General features: G+C 42.6%; 2 protein-coding genes across 5 annotated transcripts; one reads left to right on the plus strand and one right to left on the minus strand.

Moving 5' to 3' along the window:
* Positions 1-6,844: 6,844 nt before the first annotated feature.
* mrpl46 (mitochondrial ribosomal protein L46) lies at positions 6,845-11,368 on the minus strand. 3 transcript variants are annotated; one of them, XM_071906355.2, is made up of 4 exons: positions 11,108-11,368; positions 9,965-10,166; positions 9,623-9,817; positions 6,845-7,186 (listed from the first exon to the last, which is right to left on the minus strand). In XM_071906355.2, exons 1-4 carry the CDS (start codon positions 11,366-11,368, stop codon positions 6,939-6,941), a joined length of 906 nt encoding a protein of 301 aa, XP_071762456.2. In that variant the 3' UTR covers positions 6,845-6,938. The 3 variants fall into 3 exon arrangements, with proteins under 3 accessions (XP_071762456.2, XP_071762455.2, XP_071762457.2); XM_071906354.2 differs by having other exon boundaries at positions 9,623-9,820; XM_071906356.2 differs by having other exon boundaries at positions 6,846-7,186; positions 9,623-9,793.
* Positions 11,369-12,187: 819 nt separating this feature from the next.
* Positions 12,188-16,960, plus strand: mrps11 (mitochondrial ribosomal protein S11). 2 transcript variants are annotated; one of them, XM_078284627.1, is made up of 6 exons: positions 12,188-12,356; positions 12,862-12,966; positions 13,171-13,269; positions 14,661-14,790; positions 15,637-15,702; positions 16,770-16,960. In XM_078284627.1, the coding sequence occupies exons 1-6, from the start codon at positions 12,271-12,273 to the stop codon at positions 16,875-16,877; spliced, it is 594 nt and encodes a 197-aa protein (XP_078140753.1). In that variant the 5' UTR covers positions 12,188-12,270; the 3' UTR covers positions 16,878-16,960. The 2 variants fall into 2 exon arrangements, with proteins under 2 accessions (XP_078140753.1, XP_078140757.1); XM_078284631.1 differs by having other exon boundaries at positions 12,874-12,966.
* Positions 16,961-17,352: the final 392 nt, after the last annotated feature.

Consider the following 17,352-nt stretch of genomic DNA (forward strand, 5'->3'; position numbering starts at 1 on the left):
CAGGCCTCTGCCAACAAAATATCCACACCAATCAATGAACATCCTGTGTGTGTGTGTATGTGTGAACGTTGGTGTGTCTTTGAAATTGACTTTTTTTTTTTTGGACCATACTTTTTTATTTTTTCATATTTATACTTTTTACACTTTTTAAATGCTGCTTTACTCGTTTCATTTAATTTGATTTTGTGTGTGTATGTGCGTAGCTCTTTGATCACTCTCCTCTCCTCTCCTCTCCTCTCCTCTCCTCTTTATACAGTAGCAGATATTACTGAACCGGTAATTACTGAACCTGTACCAGTCTTCAGTCCATATGCTAACAGTGACCCGGAGGTGTGATGATGCTCCGGTCCAGCTGGTGGCTGGTGGTGAACCACCAACCTCGGCAGCCAATCAGACGGCCCGCAGGCTGGTGGGTGGGGGGTGGGGTGGGGATGGTGGTGATAGTGATGGAGGAAGCCGGGGTCGGTGAGGGAGTTGTCCGACCCTGCTGTACCCTGACGCGATGCCAACTCGCAACACAGCGGGACGCGACCCTAACCCTCCCTCCCCGCTGCCCCGTCACACTCCCATTTCCTCTGCCTTCCACCTCTATCCCAACACCCCATTTGCCACCCCTCTCCCCCCACCCGCCCCTCTTCCCCCTTAACAGTCTGTTTTGGATTGACAGCTCCCAGGGTTTCGTGGGTGTGTGTGTGTGTGTGTGTGTGTGTGTGTGTGTGTGGGGTCACTGCCAAGGAGGTGACAGATCCAGAGACTCGAGGGGGCTGGGAGGCTGAGAGGCTGAGAGGAGGAGTCACCCTGCAGGCCGGAGGTCTGTCTGCCAGACACAGTATGGACGGATCTGTGTGTCTGTGTGTGTGTGTGTGTGTGTGTGTGTGTGAGAGAAAGAGAGAGAGAGAGGATAGAGACAGAGAGGGATGATGGGAAGGACGGATGGATGGATTGATGGAGAGGAGTGGGAGATGGATAAGATAGTAATAGGACACAATACAAAAAAATATATATAAATAAGAATAGAGCGAATGCGGTTATATAAAGATGCACCCTTCAATTTTAACACTAGAACGTGTTAAGTAGAAATATATGCATTAAAGCATGACAATATACAGTATAAATTACAGCATGCATGCAGGGTGTGCAAAATAAAAGCTAAATAAAAGCAGAGGAAATGAATGATGCTTACGATATGAAAATGCATGAAAACTATGACAATATATTCAGTATGAAGAGTGTGCAGATATAGACGGACGGAAGGATGGATGGGATGGAGGAGGGTGAGAAGGAGGGATAGATGGAGGTGTGGAGGAGCAGAACTTCCTCCTGCAGTGTGGAGGCTGGGAGAGGAGGAAGCAGGAGGAGCGTCTGCCTGCTCCAACTGTTACATCCCAGCAACATCACACAGAATCACTCGGCCCTGCTTAATACATGCAGATTTACTCGAACAGGACTTACGAAACAGGAATGGCCGAAAGTGAAATATAAAACATTTAATTTGATGATTTAATGTGTTGCCTCAATTAAAGATACGGCATTACAGTACACTTACTACACATGCTGCCGCATGTAAATCATCTCTCGGGAATGCATGCATTTACATTTTTCACCATTAGCTGACCCATACGGAAAAAATACATACATTTCACATACAGTTCAGAATATGTTAACATATGCTCAAGCAAATCCCTTTGATATCTCTCCTCAGCTCTTATTCTGCTTCTTTTCATAACACTTTGCTCGTACATGATTGCTCCATGGTCAGCGGAATATTGTCTGGGTGCTGTGACCTCTGACCCCTGACCTCCTTACTATTGGTTGTAATGTTGGTGATCTAGGAATTGAAACTTATTCAATTGTTGCACCCATTGTAAGCTGCTCTGGATAAGAGTCAGCTAAATGCCTAAAATGTAAATGTAGATACAATTTAAAATTATGCAAATTTTGGCCAAGAATGTATTTGCACATGTAGATGATATTCATTTTAAATATATTTTGAGTGTGCAAAATATATACTTGAGTGTGCAAAATCTATACTTGTACATATATGCTTTCAGAAAATATATTCCCAGTGTCCAAAATTGATTTCAATTGCATGTCATCTACATTGAACAATATCCTGAAACATTCTGAAATATGTGGAATGTCTTTTTTGCAGTATGGGAACACTACACCAGAGTGACTTACAATAAGCCGGTAAGGCTTCAGTGTCTTGCTCAAGGACACGTCAACAGGACACATGCCTGTTGCGGGGATTGAACTTGTGACTTGTCTAACATTTAAGCCACCCTGCCCCCCACACACACAAATGAAACTGTGTCTTTACATCCTGGGAACAGACTCTATTTTTACCGTCTGGTTGTGATTTGAGATGACGATGTTTACTCAGCCAGTGGAAAACCCAGAAATCACATCTCTGCGACAGGACGGACCTCAGCAAGAGCAACGGGTCGCCGCCAAATCCATTTTTTTTTTGTTTTTCTCAGCTTGCCTGCCCCTGTTGTTGCCTCTCTGCCGTGATGGACGGTAGACTACAGGTTCAGATGGCTCACATCACCCCCCACTCAGTCACAGATCCCAGCCATCACAGCATACGATGCCTCATCCTCCTCCCACCTCCTCCTCCCACCTCCTCCTCCTCCAGTCTGCCACTCTGCTTGTTAGAAGCCCCTCAGCGAGGCAGCATGTACTGCATTTGTTGCATTGTCTAAAAATATTGCCGTGGTTTTGGAGTCTGCTGCTGTGGTACTAGTACTGCATGCTGGATAGTAGCACTGAGTAGTACTGTGTTCTGCGGTAGTAGTACTAGGTGCTGGGGTGGTAGTAGGTGCTGGAGTAGTAGTAGTGGGTGCTGTGTTAGTGCTGTGTTCTGCGGTAGTGGTACTAGGTGCTGGGGTGGTAGTAGGTGCTGGAGTAGTAGTAGTGGGTGCTGTGTTAGTACTGGTGGGTGCTGGGGTAGTAGTAGTAGGTGCTGGAGTAATAGTAGTGGGTGCTGGAGTAGTAGTAGTAGGTGCTGGGGTAGTAGTAGGTGCTGGAGTAGTAGTAGTAAGTGCTGGGGTAGTAGTAGTAGGTGCTGGAGTAATAGTAGTGGGTGCTGGAGTAGTAGTAGTGGGTGCTGGGGTAGTAGTAGTAGGTGCTGGGATGGTAGTAGTGGGTGCTGGAGTAGTAGTAGAAGGTGCTGGGTGGTAGTAGTAGGTGCTGGAGTAGTAGTAGTAGGTGCTGGGGTAGTAGTAGTAGGTGCTGTAGTAATAGTAGTGGGTGCTGGAGTAGTAGTAGTAGGTGCTGGGGTAGTAGTAGGTGCTGGAGTAGTAGTAGTAAGTGCTGGGGTAGTAGTAGTAGGTGCTGGAGTAATAGTAATGGGTGCTGGAGTAGTAGTAGTGGGTGCTGGGGTAGTAGTAGTAGGTGCTGGGATGGTAGTAGTGGGTGCTGGAGTAGTAGTAGAAGGTGCTGGGTGGTAGTAGTGGGTGCTGGAGTAGTAGTAGTGGGTGCTGGAGTAGTAGTAGTAGGTGCTGGGGTAGTAGTAGGTGCTGGAGTAGTAGTAGTAAGTGCTGGGGTAGTAGTAGTAGGTGCTGGAGTAATAGTAATGGGTGCTGGAGTAGTAGTAGTGGGTGCTGGGGTAGTAGTAGTAGGTGCTGGGATGGTAGTAGTGGGTGCTGGAGTAGTAGTAGTAGGTGCTGGGGTAGTAGTAGGTGCTGGAGTAGTAGTAGTAAGTGCTGGGGTAGTAGTAGTAGGTGCTGGAGTAATAGTAATGGGTGCTGGAGTAGTAGTAGTGGGTGCTGGGGTAGTAGTAGTAGGTGCTGGGATGGTAGTAGTGGGTGCTGGAGTAGTAGTAGAAGGTGCTGGGTGGTAGTAGTGGGTGCTGGAGTAGTAGTAGAAGGTGCTGGGGTGGTAGTAGTGGGTGCTGAAGTAGTAGTAGAAGGTGCTGGGGTGGTGGTAGTAGTGGGTGCTGGGGTAGTAGTAGTAGGTTCTGACTAGGAATAGTGGTGAATAAATAAAGGTTAAAAAACTGTAGTGCTGGCAGTAGTGCTGCATGCTGGGATAGTAGCACTTGGGATGGTGGTGGTTGAGGAGCTTAAGGTGGTCTGGCTTGATTGGGATCCAGAGTTCTTACACTGAGCCATCCTCTTTAAAAGATCCTCTACCTGCATGTTTTCTGTGCCGTATTGTGCGTTATATAAAGAGTCCTAATAAGCTTCTGTAGCAAATGTTTTGGTAAGCTGCTGTGAGCGGCTGGCCTTCTTACATCCCACTCAGTCATGAGAGATTTGCATAAAATAAAAAAAGGCGCTCTGTGTAAACATAGTTGAGGGGGTTTGCTGTATTTTTTATGCGAGCAGAGATGTGGAGCAGTCAGGTTGACTCCGAACAGAGCGCTCCTGTTTTCTACAGATGGCTGCTGCTTTCTGAGCGCGGGCTTTGTTTATATGATAAGTACAGATGACACTGACGGCTCATAGTGGAGGAGTTTGACTGTCTGCTCTATTTAAGACCCTTCTTCACTGTCCTGTCAAACGGATGTCAAGTCATTTTATATGTGTTTAGATTTGCGTATATATTTTCATACTTTACTCAGACTATTTTCACAGATAACAATTATTATATGAACAGAGGTTGTATTCACCAACTTAAAGTGCCATTGAAGACATTTGAGGCTTTGACCCAAAGTGTCTTACAGCACCATGAGTGTATTTATAGCATAGGTGGGAATTGAACCCCTAACCGTGGCAGTGTTAGTGCCTTGCTCTACCTACACAGAATCACAAGAGCGAGGTTAAAAATTCAACTTCTGCATTAAAATCAGCTGTAAATCCCCAGTGAGAACGAGGCCAGCGCGAAGAAGCGGCAGTAACCCCCTCTGATCCGCTGGCCGCTGTTTGCAAACCTGCGGCAGAGGCTGAAAACTCGCCTTCGGCCCCGCCCACGTCGCGCTCCTCATCCTCGGCATTTGCTGTCTCTCTTTTACCCTTTCCAGCGCCGAAAAACTGCAAGACCTTTTCTCTGACATTTGTTATCCTGGTGCTATCATGTGCTATCTAATTGGATGAAGAGGTAGACTGTGGGCCAGGCAGGAAGAGGAGGTGAACTATACTGTAGTGTGAGGAGACGCCACGATCCTCCTCTTCCTCGGCATTCCTGCTCAGGTATTTTGGCCTCCGTCACTCTGGTCACATACTGTACATCACGGCAGTTCAATGTTCAAGTATTCACAGAGTAGTAACAACCGTTCACAAATACAAAATTCTCTCGTTTTTGGCTATGGGACACAGCAGTGAGTGCATTAACTGTTCCAGGACATAAGGAAACATATTTGAGTGAATTCTCCTTTAACTACCAGAGAGAGGCTGAGCAAAAGGCTTTCCCTTTTCATTTAACCTTTTGTTTATACAGGGAAAGTCGAGCACGCTTGCTTTGTTCACCCCCACCCTGCTTCACGTTCATACAGTTCAAACATCTTCGGCCACTGAGCAGCTCAAAAGGAGCAGTTGGGGGTTCAGTGCCTTGCTCAAGGGAACCTCTGCACTGGTTGTTGATGGAGGGAAGAGCGTCACTCCTCTTTCACTGAAAAATCTGTAAAGCTGCTTCCATATGCCTTCCTCTGGAGACAGGAGCAGTGAACGTTGCTCTTTTTGGACTTGATCACCTGGAAGTGATGTCAGGTGTTAGAGCTGGTCTGAGAACAGCGGGGAACCGTTCTCAGCCAGCAGAACAATAAGCCCTGTGTCCGTGTGCAGACCAATTCTTCTGACAGTTAGAAATGGCCTTATCAGCTTGCCTTGACCTTCACATCTCACACCCACTGTCAGAGCAGAGCTGCGTTGCACTCAGCCAATCTCACAAACAGCTTTGGCCATCAACACATCTTCCAGCCTATGGGCTTTTAGCAAAGCCTGAAAATTGAGACGGAAAAATCAGAGGCCAATATTTTCAACATTAATAACTCCTTGCCCCTGCAGACACAAATAGAAAGAACAAGCTGATCCCAGGCGGAGAATGGGTTGAGAACATCAGAATGCTCTTACCTAAGAAGAATTATTGTATTCCAAAGGAACATTAGGCTCGGGATGATGATGGATATTTTCAGTATGAGCAAGAGGAAGCCAAGTTGATCAGAAGAGCTCTCTCTCTCTCTCTCTCTCTGCAGTCCCTGTGCGAGGTCACCACACAAGTGTAATTAGGGAGCTTGCCACAGCGCCTCTCTGCGGCTGGTGTGCAAATACTGCCATCTACTGTCAGAAAGTGAGAATTCAGCCACCGAGGCTTCACAGTTCACCTTCAGCGGCCCTGCCAGTCCCACACAGTTCAGCATCAAGTGTGCACTCCAAACAAAACGCCGCTATTAGCGGCGTTTGGTGTTCAGTCCACAGTGCTATTCATGCACTCCAAGTAATAATTGCAGCTCTAAACAGCAACAAAACTCTAAAACCCAACAGGCCAGCTACTCTGAGCTCTCTGTAATTACTACATAATGTCAGGGCCGTCTATTCACTGAACATTAAACTGTGGCAAAGATATTATTTGCCACCAAAACTTCCACTGACCAATTGGAGCAATAACTGATGATTGACAAGATATTATTTGGCCAATGTGGGAAATTATTAGACATATAGGTCACCAAACTATCAGCTTAGAGGGAACATTGGGCCTGTGTGTGATTTTTTTGGTTTTGTTTTCTTTTGTGCTTGATCTTTGCTCTCCATTATAATGATAATAATTTCAATATCAAATACCCACTTATCCTAACATACAGTGAGTGTCCACCCAATTAACACCCATGCACAATGTGTGGAAAAACAATATTTTAATTAATTAATCATAGCATACAACAATGAAATGAATACATTATTGAATGAAAAATAAACAGACAAGGAGACAGATAAGACATGGGGATCATTTTCTGGGCCTTATAGAGGCAGAAATCAGTGTCTCTTTTCTGTGTTTCTCCATCACAGGCTGAGGATGAAGCGGCTGACCTTCTCCAGGTACGCCGGCTTCAGATAGTCCTGCAGTTCGCTTTTCTTCACCCACAGCAAAGGAGCGTCTGCGGCCGCGGGGCGACCGCCGCCCGACAGAACGGCTTTGAAGAAGAACACCTTGGTTCCGGCCGAGCTCTCCGTCCGCACGGCTCTGGGCAGTTTGTACTTGTAAACTCCGCAGGGGGCGTTGCCGAGGAAAGTCGCCTTGAAACCGGCCGCTGCAAAGGAGAGAACCAGCTTTGAGTTATTACGGTTAGGAGCGCCGGGACAAATGGTGAGCTAAAACGGTGATGTTCCCGAACGCTCTCCATTTGTCCCACCTATATCTTATTCTCTCCTGCTGCGACAACCCAGTTTTTTCCCATCTCATCTTATGTAATTTAAATCACTGAGTCCTGTGTAGCTCTATGGGTAGAGCAAGGCACTAACGCTGCCAGGGTTAGGGGTTCAATTCCCACTCAGTCCACCCATAGTAAACACGAATCCACGCCTGCTGCTGTAAGGCGCTTTGGATAAAAGTGTCCACCAAACGCCATATGTTAATGTCAAGCGGAAAGTCTTAATGGGAAGTGATTGATGGCGTTGGCACATTAATAGTTTATGAGCAATGTTCTGAAACCTTTTAACATACTCCGTCGCTAGCGTTTAATTTAACCACTTGATTCCATTGGGTGGAGAGAGAGAGAGAGAGAGAGAGAGAGAAAATAAATCAAAGAAGCAGCCGGAGTTTTGGAGCGTTTTGGTCAGTTTAACAGAGAAACGCAGCATTCAATACACATTCAACACAGCAGCAGTGAATCAAGTCTGACTAAAAAGCCTTTTCTGCCCTTTCTCCCCAGCTCTTTTATCGTTTCCCTATCACTTCTCTGTCATCCATGATCATTCTATTAGAAGTCTCTCTGGATATGAGAGCTTTACTCAATTTCCTCTCGAAGATCAATAACGGTAATCTTATTTAATCTAAATGCTGCATATGTTAAATGACTGTGAGGGTTGAAGGGGGGATGTGTTCCGCTGGTTGGGGATCATATAGAGAACTGTATTTCAAGTATAACATAGATAGCTACTCTAGACTAGATCAAACTTTAATGATCCTTGTGGTGAAATTGGGTCATCGCAGCAGCGGAGAATAGGATATAGATAAGAGTAGAGCAAATGGAGAGTGTTGGAGATAATACAGCCAATAATAGTTGACACTGCGGATATGGGAAGCACTGTTAACTCTGTATCAGGTAGTGTTTACATACTGTTTAGGGCAGGATATGTTGACAGATAACTCTAGATTTCATATGACAGAGAACCATGTTTTAGGGATTCTAAATTGTGAGCACAGTAATGCAGTATTACCGTATATAGTGTTAACCGTATATATCAGAGATAACATGTTTTATTATATTTTAGGGTTAACGTGGAAAGCTATATATTTTAGGGCAACAGATTTTAGGGTTAACAGCATAGATGGCTTCTATTTTAGGGGAAACACAGATGGATACATAACTTCTATATAATTTAGGGTTAAAATAGGTAACTTTTAGGGATGACTGATAACTCTATATTGATAAATAGCCTACACTCACACACACAGTCAAAGGTTTGGACACACCTGATTGAATGTCCTATGTTTTAAGCCATTTTGATCTAAAGGCTTATGCTTAAATGCTTGAAATTTGTTGTTGATGCCCATGTATGAATTTCTTTCCAAAGCCTTTGCCTTTCCATCAAGGCAACGGGTGGCTGCTTTAAAGAAAGTAAAATATAAGATAGTTTTGATTTGTTTTACACTTTTTTGGTCACTGCATAATTTCATTTGTCTAATTTCACAGTTTTGATGTCTTTACTATTATTCTAAAATGTGGAAAATAGTAAAAATAAAGAAACATGTAGTGTGTCCAAACGTTTGACTGGTAGTGTAGATATACTTAAGGAATACCACATACATACACTGTTGGCCCAGTAATATGATGACTAGGGATAACTAGATTTTAGGCATATTACAGATAATTCTAGATGCAGGGAGAACAGATTATCATTTATTATAGGGATGACATAGGTGACTATTTTTGTGATAACAGAAAGCATAGATTACTGATAGTGGTATATTTTAGGAATTACATGGGTAACTATATTTGAGGGATATCATTGAGAACTCTATTTAGGGATATCTGATATTAAAATATATGTTATTTTATGAGTTAATTAATTTATTTTAGGGATTAAATGTGTAACTATATGTTAATGATAACCGACTTGTGTTTCCCCTTTTTGTGTATTGTGAACTGGGATTAGAAGGACAGATCGGTTTGCTGATATAACAAAGCGATATTAACTGTTTATTGAATATGTGATATCTGCTGGTCAGTATGGAGGAGGTTCCTCCCTGACCTCATCTACATAAATGAATTCTTCATTTACAGGCACTAATGTATCCCAGAGTTTCCCCTACCATTGAATAGGTGTGGTGGGTCACCCTGCCTTAAAAAGCTGCTAACCCTAAAAGCATTTCATTAGTCTGGGTTTCAATAGAGAGTTTTAGTGTCCCATGATAGTTGGGCATAAAAATAGTTAAATTTACAGATGCTGAATATCAGCAGAAAATATCAGCTATCAGCAGCTTGTCGACCTTCATAAACCCACGCTGTTGCCTCGCAGGTTACCTGGCAGGGAGGCGAGCGCTCTCTCGGCCGTCTGCCTCAGGTTTTCTCCTTGCTGCCACTGAGCGTGAGGCAGCAGCCACAGCTTCTCAGCACCGACCTGCTGCTCGGCCAGCAGCACCAGGGAGTCGGCCAGGCAGCGGTCCAGCGAGGCCAAGTCCTTCTGCAGGTCAGCTAGAACAGAGACAGGGCCGTCAGCTGCTTTACAGTAGCTACGTTTGCATACAACTTTCAAGTGAATTTTTACACAAACTTTTGAAATGTCGGAAAAAAATTTAATGACAGTCAGTTTCATCTCATCTTCAAAACTATATTCTTTCTTGCTCCAAAAATCCCCTTGCTGACCTCTGAGCCTCGCTGCTGGCTGGAAGTGCTTCAGCTTCTGCTCCCAGGAGTCTTCCAGGTCCTGAGCCAAGACGATCTCCTGGTCGCCGCGGTCTCCCTCGTCGTCAGAGTTGTAGTCGTCTGCCTGCTTACGACTCAGTCTCTCTGCGTCCTCCAGCAGCCGCAGCTCGTGGTCCGACATCAAGCTCTTCTCCAGTTCCATCTGAAATGAAACCACAACAGTTCTCCATCTCAACATCCACGACTTTGCCCAGAGCTTTATTCACTGACCGGACTTGGAAATTGTTGGTTGGTGTCCAATATGTCAACTGCTGATAGAGGCAGGGAAATATAGAACATATCCCTCTATAGCCAAACATACACTACAACTAATATCACAATATGACTGTGTCATACGGTTTACAGCTACATCAAATCTGGAGTAGGACTGTGCAATATGGACAAAATTAATATCAAAATAATCATAAGAAATTATTTCCATATCAATAACAATATCTGCTAACATATGCAAAATCATATGTTGCTGTTCATTACATTGAACTTCATGGTACTATAAAATGTAGTAAAACTGTAAAATTCCCTTATTTTTTTCAGATCTCACTTTGTGAAAGATTTTAATTTGCATTGGCTGTCAACAGAACAGTGACATCACTGCAAGTCATGGATATATGCTGTAATTTCACATATTGTTTTCCTTCATATTCTCGGTTCTACTCGTATTTGTTAAATATTGCACATATATTGAAGTTTTGTAACATTTCATACAGAACTTATAACTTATTCCACCAAACTACATCGAAGGGAGCCTGAACCAGTTCTATAAATTGAGATTTTATTGAAATAAAGTGCTGCTAGGTTAATTATATGTATGCCGAATTGAAGAGTGCCTCCGAACGATTCCGAAAAGCTCGAGTTATAATTTATGAGATGTGTACTTTTGCCGATAAACGAGGGAACACTGATGTTAACAGATTTCTGAACGGAATTTGGCGTGACTATCTCCCCGCACAGGAGAACGGAACGTATGGGGGCTAGTTTGCCTCAGGATAATTACCGACTGGAGGTCACAGTTTACCTTCCTTTTTGTTTCGCTCTACATCACCGTTAACACCCGTTTTATGAACAGTTTTATCCCAGACCTACTTGGTGCATCAGCTGTGTGAACTGCTGCTCTATGGGACTCCAGTCTGCTGAAATGACCGGCAGCCTCTGCAGGCACACCGCTGCCATCAACCTCCACGGCGAACCCACACTTTCCACTTTACTTTTAGTCTGTAAAGAAGCGTGACAAACAGAATTGACAGAAAACTGGCGAAAACCCGTGTTTCCAACCCCTGTCCTCCCAAAACAATAAAGAAACTGTAGTAAAGGGCGACTCGCCATCCTCCTACAGGGCGCAGCCATCTTCTTCTGATGCATTTAGTTGCTGACGGAAAAGTCGTAATTCTCAATTTAATCTAAAAGTATCTAAAAAAGTGGGAAATGGGACTGGGAAAGTGGGAATTTCCTTTTTTGTATATTTTTAGTGACGCAAAAACAAAACATAACACAGGAAGAGGAACAAAAAGGAACCAGAGGATATACAGTGCCAATTTCCTATGATACCTGAGTATGGAAGGCGTGTCAGCAAGTGATGAAAATGGGTTTTTTTTTCATGTTATTTTATCATAATATGTAATTGTTTGGCAGTTTTTGTAAATAATTAATAGTGATGTATGTTTCCATTTTCACTCTTTGTTTAGCTTTTAGTTGTAGTTGTCATCTACATTTATGTAATTAAATTCAAATAAATTTTGGCATGTCTAGTAAATAAAGGAAAACATCGATCGCAAGTATGATGCACAATGTCTCTTCATTTTGCCACAGCACAACGTAGCTTGACGGTGCAACGAGCAGGCGACAAGTCGTATTTACAACTTCATAAGTGTTAATTCGAAGTTTACGAGGTAACATAAAGGCAGCATTTTTCCATTTTCTACCCAGAGTGTTGTGCGTTAGAAGACGAGTCTATTCTGACAATCTTGGGGGTGCTTGAAATCAATGTAAATATTGTTTAACCAAATATGTGTTACTATTTATCTTTTAGAATAACATATGTATGAATTAATTTGATAGTATTTGATTATTACTGTACTGACTATATGAATAATGATTGTACTCGCAACAGAGGTGTTTTATTTATTTTGACTCCCCTCAAATGATTTCCAACAATGGACGGGTCAGGATTAGCATCAGTCTCAATGTCACGTTTGTTGTGTGAAATAGCTCAATGGTAGACCGTTAACTACCTAACAAACTGCTGAAACATGTATAAATTAAACTGTATATTAGTTAGTTCTGTGAGTAAAGTATGCCGACAGGTAGCTGGCTCTCTGAATGCAGGAAACTCTTTGTAAGTGTTTGAAGGCGAAGGTTTACTCTTTAGCATCAGTGTTAGCTAACGTTAGCTAGTTCCAGTAACGTCAGTCTGCTGTAGTTGCTGTAGTTACATGCTAACTCTGTATTAAAATGTTAAATACTGCTGTTTGTATAGTACTCATCTGCATATTTTGTGCATATGGAATAGCTATGAATACGACACCGAAACGAATGTTTGAAAGAGAACTTACTCTGTAGTCCACATGCTACACTGTCTGCAGCATCCCAGAATCCACCAGCCACTCTCCCTGTTTTACCAGTCAAATAGATGTTTACAATAGAATAGGCCTCCAATGATGGTTGGTTACCTGGAGAGTAGACTAATTTACCAGACATAGGCATATACAGGTATTTGTTTGTTGGTGGTTGGTGCTGATTTTCCATTCCAGTGACAGTAACTGATTGATTGATTGATGATGATGATTGTGTGTGTGTGTGTGTGTGTGTGTGTGTGTGTGTGTGTGTGTGTGTGTGTGCAGATGGGGAAATAGTGAGCTGCAGCGAGCAGTATGTTCCAGTGCTGTCAGACTTCAGGAGGCCACACCGTCCACCGCAGACTCTGGGAAAACCTCCAAAGACTTCAGGTGAAATAACGCTTCACATGTACCTAACCCATCCTCAGTACTCCTGTCTTTCTCTCACATACCAGTGTCTATTGACAGCTTGAATCTTTAGGATTTTTTATTATTTCTGTTTAACTTCTGTGCTGTTTTGCTCAGTAACTAAAAGTACAAATAACTGCCAAATAATAATGTTGATGAGATGTTAACATAGTTTTCATCCCTCAGCCATTTTCCTCCAATTCCTGGTCAGGACAGTCCGCTGAGGTGGGGTGGAAAGAAGTTTGAGGAGTTACCAATTGTTCACATCAAAGCCACGTACAACAAGTAAGTGTGAGGAAAAGAACATCATTCACAAGTTGTAGGTTGAATAATGGGGTTGCACAATAATTGTAATAAGAATTGTATATCACTGTTTTTTCCTCAGTTAGTAATCATGAAACATTTGAATATCACAGTATTGCAATGTATTTCATTTAGAACAAAGTTGGAAATAGTCAAGATAGTAGATGCCAAAAGTTTACTAAAATAATTGAATTCTTCAAATCATCGAGGAACAAAATTATTTTGCTAGATATTGTGATTATCGATCAATTCAATAGTCACTGTATCAGTTATTTTGCTTTAGCTGTAATGGTGCAGTCCTGTTGGATGAAACAAACTGCAGTACATGCCGTTCTCTCGTTCTCTTTTTATGGGAGAGATCAAACTGCATGCTGAAATTTGGAAGTTGTTAAACGTTCCACTTTATTTTGTCACTGTTACTAGCATTATTAAACTGCTAAATCTCAGCGTACAGTTTGATGTGACGTCCTCTCCCATAACAGGGAGAAAGAAAGCATGGCACATATTGGCACTAAACCCATTGTGAATGTATTTCATGGAAGCCTAATGCCTAAATACAGTGTTTGAAATTTTATACAACTTACCAGACAGCATACATATGATCAAAAGAGTAGATTCTTGTGTAACATTGCTTTTCCATATAGTCGTATGTATTCACTTCATACAGGCATCAATCAGAACAGACTTCCAACTATTATGTCAAGTAGAGTAGTCAAATACTCAATTAGCCGAAATGGACGGTGAAATCAAGTTTTGACATTCAGACATTTTTTAGAATGGATAATACACAGTAATTACAAAAACTACAATCATTTAACTTCAGTTGAATAAAAAGCTAAAATCCACTGGTTAATCGTCACTCTTCAAATTAATTCTGGCTAATGGTTTTTCATGGGTTTTGTGGGTGGTCAGTTGGGTACTGATTTGTACGACAGGGTTACTGAACCAGAGGAAGCAGGTATGAATGATGGAGAGCCCCACAGAAATGAAAACTGTTTTTATTAATACTGAAGTACTACGCTCAACCAGACAGAACTTTAGTTAAACAAGCCGTGCATCCCACCCGGCCAAAACCGGTGCGGTGGAGGCAGAGGGACTTGGTGTCCTTGACAAACAGTACCTTGGCATTCCCGAGTGTTCCTGAGTGTTTTCCACTGTGGGGCAACACACCTCGCCCCAGAATATGCTTGTTTTCCTTCATCTGGGTGTGACATAAACTAGGGTTGGGATTTTTCTGTTTCTTTTACATCTGATCAGGCTCTTTGGTGTACATTTTGCTGCAATTTTCTTTAGCTATTTATTTGTAGTTTTTGGTTACTGCAACATTTGTGAGCCAGTAACCCAGTAAACTGTCCTGTCCTGTCCTATACCAGCACACACATCCAGGTGACCGACAGCGCTGGCCTGTCCATGGTCAGGACGTCCTGTGGAACAGAAGGCTTCAAGAACGTCAAGAAGGCGACGCCCATCGCTGCTCAGACTGCAGGCATCTCTGCTGCCGCGGTAAGACCAACACCACACCACATTTTACATTCCCATTTAACTGCCGCTGTTATCCAGAGCAACTTACAGTGAGTGAGCAGGTAGGAGGTTCAGTGTCTTGCTCAAGGACACTTCGACAAGACACACGACGGTCTCTCTAACCACCAGGCCTCCCTTCTGTCCCTGCAGCACCCAAACTGACTGCATACAGTCACATTAGTCAAGGCTACAGCTGCTGCTGCTGCCTCAGTTTGTGTCACATAATGTAATTCATGAATATTAAATGTTTGGCTCCGTTGTAAATAAACTGCTCTCACTAAGGACTCGGTGACAAAGTGGAGCAGTTGGCGTTAAATGCTCATTTAGACTTTGTTTTACCCTGATTTATGAGGGCTGCTGTTTAATAAGGTTAAGGTCAGACTGATTCTTCCTTGCAGTAAACACACTTGGGAAATGAAGCGAAGTGTGTTTTATCACATAAGCAGATGGAGTTGTGGTTATGCAACCCCTCTGATTTGTTGTTTGCAGTTGGTGTTTTGACTACAGTGGGAAAATGTTTGATTTTGTTGCCTTTTAGTGGAAATCATGTAGTAGGGTGCACTAAATTATGGATTAAATAATGGAAGATGTTGTGATCATGATTTTAATCACACCTGTTGACATTCATGGTTTTAGGACCAAAATTAACTAGAGTGGGCATTCAAAAAGTTGCTGTTTTGACTCTTGACCTCCTTACTGTTGGTTGCCTGTAATGTTGGTGATCTAGGAATGGAAGCTTATTCTACTGTTTAACTCGTAAGTGTCTCTGGATTAGAGTCAGATGGACGACTAGAAATGTAATCAGGAAATCTCTCTTCCTCTGAACAGAAAGCCACAGCGAAGGGAGTGACGTACATTCGTGTTTTGGTCAAAGGTCTTGGCCCTGGACGTCTGGTGAGTAGAAGAAGAGCATATATTATTGTTTTTTTCTGCCTATTGACTATTTGGGCACCCATTCCAGGGTGTCTGCAGCTTCTGAAAAAGTCTCACATCATACTATCTAACCTGAAGGCCTTAAAAGATCTTGAATACATCATGTAGCTTGACGTCTTAGATTCAGTTTTAGAGGTGCTCAAATGTTGCGGTTTCTTGGTGAGTTATTTTTCTAGCAAGAAATCAACCCAGTCATGGAGAACTATGTTCTGATAGCTGTACACTTGTTTTCATTTTTATGTTTAAATTCAACTTGATGAAACCTGAAGACGCCCTGTCATCCCTACCTGTACATAAGAAGTTATAGGAATATTTGGAAAATGCTGGTCTGCTCTGTCCCAATAACCTAGAGGTAGAACATAATCTGTTTAATTGTGATTCCAATAAAACGGTGATGATCTGGCTGCTGTGGGACTGATGTACAGTATGAACCCACACTCTTGACACGCAGTATATGTAACAGAATCTGTTTCCACATTTTAGCTCTTTACTTATTGTGATCGTATTGTGTTGTGGACTTTGCTGCAAGACAGTTTTCCCATTCTAGTCCAGTTTATCTGCAGGTTTCAGAAAGCCAAATTTATGACTTTTCAATATCATCTGTAATTGAATTTAAAACCAATTTAAACACCAAAATAAAGCTGGCAAAACCAGACAATTTCTGGTTTAGCTAATATAGCTTATGAAAGTTCTGAAACTATATATGAAAAGGGCACCAGGAAATTAATTGTTAAGGGATGTAAAGTCCAGCGGTGTTAAGTAAAGCAGATACGATGAAAATGTTTTGCATATTGTACCACTAACTCTGTTCTGTATTAATCTAAGAGTGGATGTGCAGCACAAAGAAACCTGTCACTGCATGTTGAAAAAATAAGACCTTCAATAACTGTATTTAATTTTTTTTTTTTTTAGACTTTTAAGGCCTTAAATGTAGATAATTGAAGACTTGTTAAGGACCCGCAGAGACCCTGGCCTTCTTGTTCTATTAGGCTTGTTAATGAATGACTGTATTTCTCTCTGTTGTGCAGTCTGCGATCAAAGGTTTGACTATGGGCGGCCTGGAGGTGGTGTCCATCACAGACAACACCCCCGTGCCGCACAACGGGTGCCGCCCACGCAAAGCCAGAAGGATGTGACCGCCGCACGCCGCCTTATACTACAGGAGGGACAGAGGAATCTGTTGTGTTGTACTATGCTAATAAAGTGTTTTGTTGTGTAACTTCGCTGGTTCTGAGCCGGCCTTGCATAATTCATTTGAAGAAATCAGGTTATTAATGAGCTGAACACAGACGTCTCAGCCCTCTGCTGTAATTGTTGACACAGGGATAAACCTTCATGGTCTCGCTGCAGGCGCTCTGATGATGTTAATTAGTAGACGGATGTTTACAGAGGCAGCAGGGTCACACAGACTCGCCGACTGCTTTGTGTGTGGAGGAAGAAAGAGCACAACATGTGTTCACATTGATAACACTGTACACATCTTCCTTTTGGTGGAAACTTTTACCCAAAGCTCCTAACCCTGGCAGTGCCTTGCTCTACATCTAACTACACAGGACTATACATATTGGACATGAAGGGATGAGGCAAACCCAAGCTATTTTTTGTATGAAC

The sequence above is a fragment of the Centroberyx gerrardi genome, chromosome 1, assembly GCF_048128805.1.
Source record: "Centroberyx gerrardi isolate f3 chromosome 1, fCenGer3.hap1.cur.20231027, whole genome shotgun sequence".
Lineage (NCBI taxonomy): Eukaryota > Metazoa > Chordata > Actinopteri > Beryciformes > Berycidae > Centroberyx > Centroberyx gerrardi.